The 12251-nt window shown below is 46.2% G+C and overlaps 1 protein-coding gene across 4 annotated transcripts; it reads left to right on the plus strand.

Moving 5' to 3' along the window:
• Positions 1–15: 15 nt before the first annotated feature.
• JCHAIN (joining chain of multimeric IgA and IgM) lies at positions 16–11860 on the plus strand. 4 transcript variants are annotated; one of them, XM_037392380.1, is made up of 7 exons: positions 16–326; positions 1894–2275; positions 3964–4171; positions 4717–4828; positions 8808–8943; positions 9841–9921; positions 10393–11860. In XM_037392380.1, exons 4-7 carry the CDS (start codon positions 4765–4767, stop codon positions 10592–10594), a joined length of 483 nt encoding a protein of 160 aa, XP_037248277.1. In that variant the 5' UTR covers positions 16–326; positions 1894–2275; positions 3964–4171; positions 4717–4764; the 3' UTR covers positions 10595–11860. The 4 variants fall into 4 exon arrangements, with proteins under 4 accessions (XP_037248277.1, XP_037248292.1, XP_037248301.1 ...); XM_037392395.1 differs by lacking the exon at positions 1894–2275; XM_037392404.1 differs by lacking the exons at positions 1894–2275; positions 3964–4171.
• The last annotated feature ends 391 nt before the right edge of the window (positions 11861–12251 follow it).

The raw sequence follows: 12251 nt of genomic DNA on the forward strand, positions 1-12251 counted from the left end.
CCGCTGCGCGCTTCCGCTGCCGCCGCACCTCCCCCCTTGCGGCCCGGGGTGGCCCTGCCTGGGCGAGGCCGGCAGCTCTGTGCACGGGGACCCTGCCGGCTGCGGGAGCGCTGCGGGAGCGCTGCGGGAGCGCTGCGGGCTCCGGCGTGTACCCCCACACAAACAGCTGCACGTTCGCGTTCGGTCCCTTCCCCTTCATCTGCGGATTTGTAGCGGCCGGCGCGCCAGCCCTGCAGCGCTGGTGAGGTTATTCCTCCCGTTGGATGTCTGATCGAGCAATGCAGACCCGCTAGGAGCTGCGGGACCTGGGCAGCCGCCAAAACAAGGTGGGTTTTTGTAATCCTGGCAGGTGTCGGCAATGAATAAAACAAAAAGTGCTTTTTTTCCCTCCTCAATGGTTCTTCTTCATCTAAAAGCACAAACATGTAAAAGTGCTGTCTGTACAGTAATCTTGCAACAACGAGGAAAAATAAAAAAAAGAAAGGAAGCACATCTGTCCCCTTGTTAACCAAAACAAGAATCAGATCAAACTTTGAGAGAGGTAAAAGAGGTGTTTGAAAACTACCTTGGACACATCTGAGGTACATACGCTCCCTTGAGTCCTTCCCCTCAATAAATTACACTTTTACAGGGATGCACGTGTCTCCTGGCAGGATCCGGGCTGATCCTAGAGGCTGCCAGCCTGCTTTCGGGCTGCAGGGCGAGGGCAGGCTGCGAAGCTGGGCTGCTGCTCTGCCCACCCCCCATGCTCCTTGGATTTACACCCATCGATAGATGTGCCCAGGGCATTACTAAAGGAGCAATTTTCGTTTCCAGCAGCGGGGGACCCCTCATCAGGACCATTTTAAGACAATCTCTACTCATCCTGTGTTTTGACTTGTTTCTGTCTGTTGTCCGTCACAGAGCACCCAGCCGAGCCTCCCACCTTCCCAAAGGGAAAATCGCATTAATACTGAGCTGCGTGGAAGCGGCCTGTTTTCAAAAAAGGCAGACTGCCATGCCACAAGAGCAGAGGGAGGCACCATAATTCATTTAAGTCTGAGCTTAGAAACCCAGAGCCTGATAAATTAAGCAGCCACTTGTCCCAGCAAGGGGTGTTCTACTGAGAGCAAGTGCAGGTGCTTTTTTCTCACCGCAGAACAGGTGCAGTTTTATTTATAAATAGTCCTGTGCACCTTCTGGTGGAAAAAGACATGTCAAGCAAATTTTAAAGTTAACTGAAATGGGGGTGGGGGTTGCACAACTTTACTCACTTTTTGGTGACTCATTTGGATTCTGGTAGATGTAATGGCAGACAAGTCACACTCAGGAGCCTTTTCTCTGTTGCGTTCATCTTCTCCACGTAGTCACCTCTGGGTCTTTCTCATACGCTGTTGCACCAGATATGTTTGGACTAAGACACCTTTTCCAAATCCGCTCATACCAGTTTTCAGATATCAGCTCCCCTGGATACAGGCCTGTATAAGAGCGACAAGAGTAATTTGGTTTTGGAAAGCAAAACAACATTAATTTAATTTGTTAGCCGCACATCAGTAGAATTTCTTACTTTATACTAGTTGGCCACTAAAATACAGCTGTCTCTGCCTATCAGGCTTTGTAATCTTGCCATTTTTTGTGTGAAATCCACCCGGAGAAGCCTGCAGCTGATTTCTGCCTGGTTAAAATTCCACATAACTTTTGCAAGCATGACTTAGAGAAACCCAGGCCTTCAATGTGTCCTTGACCCTGATGGTTTCCACCTAAGTGCTCTCACAAAGTAGTGCCCTCACAGTGTAGTGCCCTCATGTTTTTTAAAGTCTGCACTTTCGAAATTCAGAGCCCTAACAACAGACCTGCTTCCACTTGGGTTCTCATGGATTTAAATGGAATTGACATGTTGTCTCTCAATCCAAGGTTAATTTCTAAGAGCAGAAAAGAAATGGCACCTACAGGCATTTGAACCTCCTCCAGGACTTGCTGAAAGCATCATCCGCTTCTGGTGAAGCTGGAGATGACCTCCAACGTGAGTTAGTTCATCCAGTTACTGGGAACTGCTCAAGACAAACCACCCCGGTTTGCTGTAAGCGTCGGTGGAATAACTGCTCCCAATAAAGTAGTCACTGACCGCTGCATGACTGTTTTAATCCACCAATTTCTTTGCTTCTGACTGAGAAATGAGGAGCAAAGAAAGCCATAGGACAGACTGCTAGTGGATGGTGTGTTACCTGGAGGTACCCCGTGCCCTGGTACAGCTGTCCTCTCCATGCCTCACCCAGCACAGCAAGGACACACAAAGGTACACCTGTTTTGCCTCACTTCATCCAGGCCCAGCTTCCTGCCTGGAAAATCCTAGTTCAGCTTGTCCAGGGCCAACTGGATGCACAGGACAAGTGAAAGGAGACTGAGACGACAAGACTGGTTCCCGTTTATTTTCAAATTCTCAATTATTCCTTTGCTAGCCTCTGCCGCGCAGTGAGGTTGGGAGTCTAGCCCCCCACTCAGCCCAGAATTTAAGCCTGGCATGCTGGTTTGCTAGCCCCTTGCCAAACTGCCACAGTACTTTAATGCCTGCTTCCCCAGATAATTTTCCGGTAATTCCAAATGTCACACAGTAAAAAGGGGATAGTCCATAAAATGAATCTTTCTCTAAAGAGCTTGCAATCTAGATGAAAATCCCCAGAGACTTGCAGGTGGCTGGTTGTGACTAAAAATAGCTGTTGTGCCACCACATGCAGACCAAAGGGACTGTATGTGCGCATGTAGATTTAGCAACCGAAATTCAGATACGCTGAGCATTGGCAGTCAGGGAAAACCACCGAAATCAACAGAATCACACAGCATTTCATTCTGCTCAGTCTCTCCCTTCAGGTTTGAAAATACTCATGGATGCCTCTGCTGGGATGGTACCTGTGCTGTATTTGTATCGGGGCAGTTTGGCAAAACAGACCAGAACTGGCCTCTTCTGTGTGTGCTTTGTTCTGCTGCCTGCATCACACCTTCCTGTGTATTTATAAAAAACCCCGATTTTGTTACAGAAAAAGTGACCGAAACCAATAGTGCTTTAGATAGACACCCCTACCACCTCATGGTTAGCCAGGTTTATTTTTAACCTTCTGCAAGAGATGGGGCACAGGGAACATCTTGCTGCTGCTTCAGAAGAGAGCTCCACATTAAACTCCATTGGCAATGCTTTCTGGGGAGGGGGAAAGGAAAAAAAACCAAATTTTGCCCTCCTGAAGATGGAGCCCTATGGAGAAAGCAAGGTTTGTAAAGAAGAATTATGGCATAACCTGATGCCTTGATAGTCGCTGGGCTTTCACTGCTCATCCCCCATCACCTCCCAGGGGAAACCTTGCCCGTGAGTGCTGCTGATGCAACACAAAAGGTCGTTGCATCATGCAACGTGCCAGATGAGATGTTCGTGCTAGAAGAAGCTCAGGGGATGGATTCTGGGGTCTTTGAACCGCTTTAAGGCTAAGGACCCAGCGAGCAAGGTCTGAAGAAAGGGAAGACAGCCTGTAAAGTGACAGGCTGCCTTTTCAGGAGCTGGGATGCCTGGCAGCATGGCCCCATGACTTTAGCCTCTTGAGAGCCTGGCCAGAGGAACTGACCCTGGGTGAGTCAAGGGTGGCGTGGGCTGTGTGAAAAGCCTGTATCTGGGCTCAGGGTTGCTGCTCTGCTGCATAAGGAAAAGCTGGAGAATGCAGGGAGATTTACCATGGGCTGCTGACATTAATTGAGAGGAACATACGTTGCAGGCAGCAGAAATTCAGGAAACACTGACTCAATAACCCTGGCTAAGAATGGGCCTGCCAGCATCATACTTTGCTCTGTCCCCCATTTTGTCCCTGACGTGGGTGCTTGGAGGCCCTTGCTTGGACTGGGTTTCCCTTAAAAAGCGGCGTTCTCTGTACAAGACATGTACAGATGCTACAGAGACAGCCCTGATCGTGGTTGAGTTACATCGCAACATTTGTTTTTCAGAGTTACACAAGTGATCCCAAATCTGGGACAAAAAAAGAATCCCAGGTACTGGCCAGTGCTCCCCTCCTTCAGGAGAAGTCTGCTTGCCCAGTGCCTCAGAGTTTGCCTGGGACCAGACTCCCGACCTTTCATAACCCACAAATCCCATGCAGTCCTTTTTCCATTCTTAAGGCAAGAAACCTCTGGATGGGGCGAGCAGAGCTGGAGGGTGAGTTCAGCTTCGCCACAGACCTGCTGTTGCTTTACCTCTTTTACCCCTCCCTCATCTTGTCTGCTTTGACTGCAACCTCTTTGGGGGCAGGCTGAGCCCTTAATAGAGGTTTGCACAGAATCTGGTGCAAACAGGATTCTGATCTTGAAGCCTGAAGTGTTTTTATAATACAAGCCAAGCAATCCTTAAGTCTGATTTCTCAAAACTAGGAGCCAGAGCTGTGACCCCTTGGCTGTCTGGACACTTCCTTACCTTACGCTTCTTGCTCCCAGGTGGGAGATGGCAAGACACCCCCTAAATTTTGCACCCCCTTGCACTCAGCAGCTTTAATGCTAACGAAATTGTTCAGCTGAACAGAATAAAAACGCATAGTAGAAGTGCAACCCCCTGCCCCCCTTCACCTCTGAAAGCCAGAGGACTTTTGTGCATTAGACATGCCCGGTTTCAGTCCCCAGCCACAGGTTCCACGGTGTCAGTGCTAGCCCGCTGGGCTGTTTATTTTAGGAAACAAATAGCTGTATCATTTGCACACGCCCTTATAGGCAGACACGGGCTCTTGACTCGCGTTCTTCAAAAGAAGGGAAGGCAAGATGAAGAGCTCTTTGTTGCTGTGCGTGGCCTTGGCTGTCTCCTTGGGATTCATCCTTGTGGCAGGTAGGTGGGAAACAGAAAACATGGAAAACTGCTTCAGGTATTGATGAGGGGGATTGTGTGATTGGCTATTCATAATTACAACTGTCAAAAATCAAACCTCAAAGCCTGCTCAGGCAGTCACGCTTCAGTGGTGCTCGCACACCTCAGTGTCTTTCTGCTCCACAGAGCTGTGTGCTTTTTTAATTGCTGCCTTGAGGCTAAAAACCTGATGACTAGTGGCAAGTTTAAGACTGTGTGATTAGCCTTTTTTGATCAGGTTTCTAAAGCAACAAACCACAAACATGCACGCTTGCTTTTCTGAAGTGCTAAGAAGCTGGCAAGACTCTTACCTGCTAGATTTAAAGGCTTTCAAAACCTCCCTGGTAATCCTGTCATAGGGCTTACTTTTGATTCAACTGTAGTTTATTGTGTAATTACACTGAATTTCTTGGAGGCTCTTGATTTAGGCCGACATGAGACTGTCATCCCAGCACACTCCTCAGTGTGGTTCCCAGGTAGTAAGATACTAATGCCAGATTTTGATACGATGACCTAAAGTCATGCTCAGTCACATGGTGGATCTGGTCCACAGGATTAAATGGATGCTCAAGGATAACCCAACTGCATCCCTGCATTTCCTCCAACTTTTGAAAAGGGTGTCTTATTGCCTACCCAGGCAGGTCCTTGGAATGTACAGCTTGCTCTGAAAAGTGACCAGCTATATAATCTATTAGCTGAAAAGGCAGAAAATGTTGAGAAATACTGTGTCGGTTCACCACAGAGCCCAGTCTGGGTTTCCCCATTCATATGGATGGCTTAAGGTGTAAATATATTGATACACACACACACACACGCATATGTAAGCAGCTTAGAAGGGAAGTCCAGGTAGAGGGTTTTTTACATGCAGCTGCAGGAGTGCTGTTTGTATTACTTATGTTGAAATTAATGTATTTTTTGGCTAATTGAGCCCTTTCCTACTTTAATAAAGTAGCCACTTGGACCTGCAGCAGAGTTTGAACAGATATTTTTGGAATGCATTTGCTTCTTTGCTATGCTGCAGCTGGATTCTGTTTGGCTTCACAGTGTATTACAGAATAACACAATATTGGAAGATGAGAAATTTTGTCAAAAAAATACCTGCGTGGGTGTTGAGGAGGGAGCGAACACCATATTGCAGTAAATAAGCACCAGAAAATCCAACCTACAGGTATTTAGAAGGGCATTAAGAAATTTTGTATTTAACTACCTTCTCCCCAAAGCGACTTTACCGGGTGACACATGGAAGCATTGCTGATAGAACTATCTTCCTTTGGGGTTTGTAATTATACTTCAAAAAAACCATACGGAGTTCCTGTAACTTTTCTGGTTACTGAATCCAAGAGTGTTACACAAGGGATTAAATCAGGACAGTATTTTTACAGTAGAGTCACACACACACACCCTGCATATTCATAAAAGAGTATGTTAATATAATTTTAGGAGATGAATTTAAAGTCTGCTCCCAAAGATTTTTGGGACAACTCCCAAAGCTAATAGGAGCTGACTTGAATAGTGGCTTTGGATTAAGGGCTTAGAAAGAATTGCACACAACATTACATAGAATAGTGACAGACACCAGAGGAAGGTCTACGTGGAGGACAAGAAGCTAGAGACTTTCTGTAAGACAAAAGAAAGGCCAAGACTTAAGGAGGCAGAGACTAAAGAGGCTTTTGTAGTAAGATGTTGCTTCAGAGGGAGATGTTCCTGTTGAGCGATGAGTTGGCAGAGAGGAAGCATGCAGAGCAACAGAGATTGGGATAAGGGGTACAGAGACAAGCACAACGACCATCTCCGTGTGTCAGACACAATTTCGTATTTCTGTCTTGGTGGGGCACGCTGCAGTCAGAAGTGTGACCTGACTTACCCTCTCTGTGCACATTTTGCAGTGGCATTTGTACAGCTAGCCAGTTGGGCTGGGTGCCACCCTGAGAAATGCTGAAAGCCAAGGGCTTTTAGACCAAGGGCTAAAAGGCTCAGTGGGCACACGGTATAGTGGATATGCTCTCTATAGAGAAAGAAACCCATGAGAGCAGTACAAACGTCTCCCACATGCCTGCAGTGGCCTGCTCCACTGCCCAAAGCAAGGGACCAAAGCAGGTTCCTTCCGGATCAAAAAACTCCACAGTGAATCTTCTTCAGAAGGTGTTCTGCTGCCAGTTATCACAGAAACAGCATTTGTAACCGGCAGGTGAATTGTAGGGTCACTCCAAGGCATTTTTTTACGTGGTTTTGGTGTCTTTTTTCATGATTATGAGGCCTGTAAGGATCTCAACAAATAAGCCAGTGGAAAGAAGGCAAATGAGACCAGCATATTGTAAGGGCAGGAAGGAAGGTCCAAGAAGCCTAGGGCAGAAAACCTGGAATGCTCTTTGCATTACATGGTATGGACTAGATAGGTGGGGGCTCTGCCTGTCAGTACTGCAGAGGTCCTGTCCTTGTTTGGTCTTGCAGGCAGCTTCATGTGATGGTTAAGCTGTTGCCAACAGCGGCTAACAGTCAGAAAACTCACAGTCCAGCTCAGAGTCCGTGTGCTGCTCCTGGCTCCCAGCTTTGCTGTTGCTCCCACAGCCTTTGAGCACTATCCCTTTCACCCTATAGCAACAGGGTCTGTTGTTGATCAAACCCAGCAGCTTTGCACATGGATACTAAGAAAAAAACAGATATGAGCTCATGCAGCATGGGTGTCTGCTTCCTTACTGATCCATGTTTGATAACTCAAAGAAATCCAGCTATTAGGACCAACGCTTTTAAGCCAAAGTGAGTCTGAGACTCTCCATAGACAGGATGAACACAGACATTTTTAGCCTATTTCTTCTTTCTCTCCATGATTAAACCAAGCAACAAGAAGAGTAGGTGAGTCCCCAAAACTGAGGTCTAGAGCCCAATAGAAGCTATCCCCATCTTACAGAAATCATGGGCTTTGGTACTTCTAAGCAGGCTGAAGGTGCTGTAGGAAGAGCAATGCTGCAAAGTGACGGCTGTGAATTTGATGTCAGCAGCACTGAGAAATACAGAGGGATGTACAAACAACTACTTAAGAAGGGTATGACTACGTGTGCATATAAAAGCAAGGCTGGCTTGTTGTAGGTGAAGAGAACAGAGGCTCTGGGTTGAGGAAAACCAACTAGCAAAGAACAAGCTATTTCAAATCCATCTACTAAGAAGGCATTGCATGCCACCAGGAACACTCAAGAGAGCCTCTGTGTGGCACATGGGATGTTTCACCCTGTAGTGGCTGAATTTCATATTGAATAGCATGCTAAAAGTGCGGGAGTCACACCCAAGCTGGTTCTTCTCTATTTGAGTAAGAAAATCAGGACTGGAGTTTTCCTTGCGAACCACAGGCATCACAAGTGCCCCTTGCCTTTCAGTGCTAGGTCAGAGGGCTGCCTTCGTGCTGGGTCCTGCAGTGCTTTCGTGCTGGGTCCTGCAGTGCTTTCTGGCATCTGTTCCCCTGGGGACCTGAAGGGCAATCTACCAGTCAAGGAAAACCGACACATCTGCCACGTTGGCAAGGTCAGAGACATTTATTTAGAGGCCAGATCCAAACTAGTGTTTGGACTGCTAGGACAGTCCTGGTGCATGATAGAGGAATTGTGTAGCCTCCCCCATTAGGGTAAAAGCAGCACTTCAGCTGCCAGGTACAGCTCAAAGCTTGCAAGGGGCCTTTCCTCCCATTTCATGAGAAACCCCTGCGCGCTTGCCTCTCACCAGCCACACAGTGTCCCCAGGTTCATCGTTTTCTCCATGCCAGTCCCATCACATCCACGTAGACTGTGCAGGGAAGGCAGCTGAACTCATCTATGCCAAGAGGCTCATTTGTACCTGTTGCAACCTGGGCTTGAACCGACCCAGATGCCGTAATAGTGCATTTATGGCATTCTCATCACTTGGCTTTCTGCTAGAGGCGGTTTCAAGGTTTTTCTTCTTGACCCTGGGATTTCATATCCTGTGCTTGCAGGTTATCCAGAGGCCTCTGGGGATGATGAGCATGTGCTGGTCAATAATAAGTGTCAGTGTGTGACAGTGACCTCAAAGTTCGTTCCCTCCAAAGAAGATCCTGGTGAAGAAGTCCTGGAAAGAAACATACGCATCCTGTAAGTGAGAGACAAGTATTACACAGAGGTGGTGAGCAGGAGATGAAGTGTTAGAGGAGTTCCCTTTCCTTTCATTGTTTCCCATGTCCTGGCATTGAACTGTTTTTCTCATGGGCTGCTTTCTATGGTATCCTGGAATATTTCCTTTTGCTTCATGTTTTAGTAGCTCACACGAACCTATCTGGTGTTTGTCTCTTCAGGTACAGAAAGCATCTCCATGTTTTAAGTGGTCCAGTAGTAACTTTACAAAACAGGCTGGGGAGGTAGAGTCAATCTAATTAGTCGATCTAATCTGAAACCAAGTTGTGCCCAAGGACTTACTGGACTTAGAAAGCTGATAGCAAGCCTGCTATTTTATAGGCTGGGTAAACTAGTTAATGCCTAAACTATCAGAAACTAATTAATGCCTAAACTGTCAGAACAGGTTAATCCTATGAGGCAGATCTCAGTTCAAGAGTAGGATTTTGTCCTTATTATTCAAACAAATCTTAGAGGGGTGTGTGTGTCTCTTAGAAACATGGACCAAGTTCAGGCTCAGAGCTGCAGGAGTTCTGGTAGAGCTCACAACAGGAGAAATGCTAATTAAACATCCCTGTCTGTGTCTTGCAAGTCTCTCAGGCATCTGTCAGCTCCAAGTTTAAAGAAAAAAAAAGTATTATCAGCACTGTCACCTTTAAAGTGGCACTTTTAGAAATTGCTGCAGTCCTCTTGTGGGCAGTTGTTGCCTTTGAGGGCACAGAGGGGCCAAGACCTGCTGTTCCTGGGCTTGGCTAGGGAGAAGGGTGGGAATGGAAACAACCTGAAGAACAAGATGAGAGCTGAGAGCTGTTCACAGCAGGGTAGTCCCCTGCTTAATGAGCAGTTTTCAGAAGAGCGATTCTCTTCCTTCCTTTACAGAGTTCCCCTGCGGGCTCGAGAGAACATCTCTGACCCCATGTCCCCACTCAGAACCACTTTTGTCTACCGCATGACCGAACTGTGAGTAATTTTATTTACTAAGTTCATTTCCTAAGACTTAAACTCCCCTGCAGCGTTGCCCACAGCTGCTCAAAAACATGCTTGAAGGCCAGTAGAGAAGATGAGGCAGGGTCACAGAGGAAAGTTTTCCCATGGACCCCAGCTTTCATACTCTGTTGCAAGCCAAGAAATTGTTATTTACGTGATTAATTCACATTAAAAAGTCTCATATTTACAGGGAATGATTCATTCTGACCCCTGTTCATCTCAAATGTCTTAAGCAGCAGCAAATTACACATTGCCTGCTTAACCCTCCCCTTGCCAATAGCAGTCTGACAACACTCCAAGCATTTGGCTGGGCATCCCTGTGTAAAAGCTAGAAAGGCCACAGCACTCATCTAGCTTCATCTGCAGATAGCAAGGAAGATTTGGGTTTCACCAGGGATATCTTACAACTCTTGTAACACTTGTTCTATTCTCCATCTCTTCCAGCTGCAAAAAATGCGATCCCGTAGAAGTTGAGCTGGGTGGTGAGATTTACAAGGCCCAGCAAAGCACCTCCTGCAATGAACCTGAAACCTGCTACACCTACAACAGGGACAAGTGCTACACCACAACCTTCCCATTCTCCTACCACGGGGAGGTGAAAAAAGTTCAAGCAGTTCTGACGCCGGCATCCTGCTATGCCGATTAGCTCAATCCACTGCTGTACTAATGCCTTGTTGTGCTCAGTGTTCCTGTCAAAAAATGCATGTATAGAACCACAGTACCTGGACAACAGTGTCCAAACTATCAGCTCCCAGAGTAATGCCAGCTTGCCTCTTTGTATTGTTTACAACATCAGACTTAGTGCCATCTCCCAAGAGCAGCTCCTGGTTGTCGTAGACTCTGTTCTCAGATCCCCAGCATGTACCTGCAGCGCCATTATTGTATGCCTCAGAAGTTGCCACCATATAGACCAGATCCTCAGCAGATATAAATCAGTAATTCCCTTCAGCCAAGGGAACTACACTGATTTACAACACTGGGGAACCTGTCTTTTTGACAGTCTTCCATCGGTCTTCATCTGACCAAGGCTGCCGCAGACATCAGCAGGAATGTCCGTGTACTTCCCTCCCTGAGCAATGTAAAGCAAACCTCTGCGCAACCTTTATACAAGACCTTTTGATTACATTAGCAGGATTTGTGCCATTAGTAGAAGGCTGTTGTACAATCATATTTGAGAGAAGAGATGAGGGATGAGACTGAGAAATCCGATTTCAAAATTAGTTTACAATTGGACATTCTAGACCCTTCTAAGCACTTAGACAATTGCAAGCTTCTAGTTTTCATGCACATTTAGAGAAGATCAAAAGATGCCGCTACCCTGAAGTGTTTTTCAAAGTTGCCAGGACCTCAGCTGTGTCAGGAATAGTAAACTCTTCTAGAATGCGTTAGGTATTTCACTTTCCATGCTTATTTACTGATATTGCTGCCTTCTTCCACCCCTGCTCCCAGTTCAATTGATGAAAAAAATATCAAGTTGGCTCAGATTTCTTTTCTTGTTCCTCATTTTGCATTCAAAGCTTCAAGAAATTCTATGAAGGTGAATCAATTGCTAGAGGAGCACCCTAGTTAGAGATTCATTCCTTCTTTCACACCAGCAGTCTTTTTCTTTATACAAGAAACCTCTCACCAAATAAAGGCGCTGATTCTGTATTTCACCTTGCATTTAAACGCATTCCACTTGGTATTGCCCACAGAGACATCATGTATGTGAGGGCTTAAGGCATCCAGCATTACATTTGGGATGGCTGGTATGTTTCTCACTGTTGTCAGAAGTTGATTCTAAAGCCTTAGGCTGTCCTGAGAAGTCCTTATCTGCCTTCACACGTAATTGGAATCATAAAAACAGCAAACCCCTTATTCCCATAATTGTAGCTTTTTTAGTGAAACATTGAATAAACTTTTTTCTGCAGCAGTCTGTGTGTTATATTCTGGTTCACTGAGAACTCATAAGAAAAAGCCAAGTCTATAATTATATTCTTTCCTCCTTCACGGTGAAGTAAGAAGCTCTCCCTAAATAACTGCTGATACTTACAGGCAAAGCCTCCTGAGATACTGGGATAGAAATATTATGATGCGCTTGCAGAAACTGTGACAGATTGAGGCTGAACTGGTTTATGGTTTTAGGATCAGCTCTGCATCGCTCAGCTCCTTCAGGGCCCTGTGAGTCAGTGCAGAATCGAATTCTAAAAATCCAAACACGCTTAAATCGCTCTTGAAATTGCAGTCCTCAGATCAGAATTTTACCTCACCACTGAAAAAAGTGCCTTTAACACAGGTATGTCAGGGCTAGGCGTTCATATGCA

The sequence above is a fragment of the Falco rusticolus genome, chromosome 1 (assembly GCF_015220075.1).
Source record: "Falco rusticolus isolate bFalRus1 chromosome 1, bFalRus1.pri, whole genome shotgun sequence".
Lineage (NCBI taxonomy): Eukaryota > Metazoa > Chordata > Aves > Falconiformes > Falconidae > Falco > Falco rusticolus.

Excerpts from the sequence above, each read along its gene's own strand:
- JCHAIN (XM_037392380.1), top strand. The coding sequence starts at position 4,765 with ATGAAGAGCTCTTTGTTGCTGTGCGTGGCCTTGGCTGTCTCCTTGGGA. Across the intron at positions 4,829-8,807 it reads GGGATTCATCCTTGTGGCAG|GTTATCCAGAGGCCTCTGGG; the intron begins GTAGGTGGGAAA and ends CTGTGCTTGCAG. Across the intron at positions 9,922-10,392 it reads GTCTACCGCATGACCGAACT|CTGCAAAAAATGCGATCCCG; the intron begins GTGAGTAATTTT and ends CATCTCTTCCAG.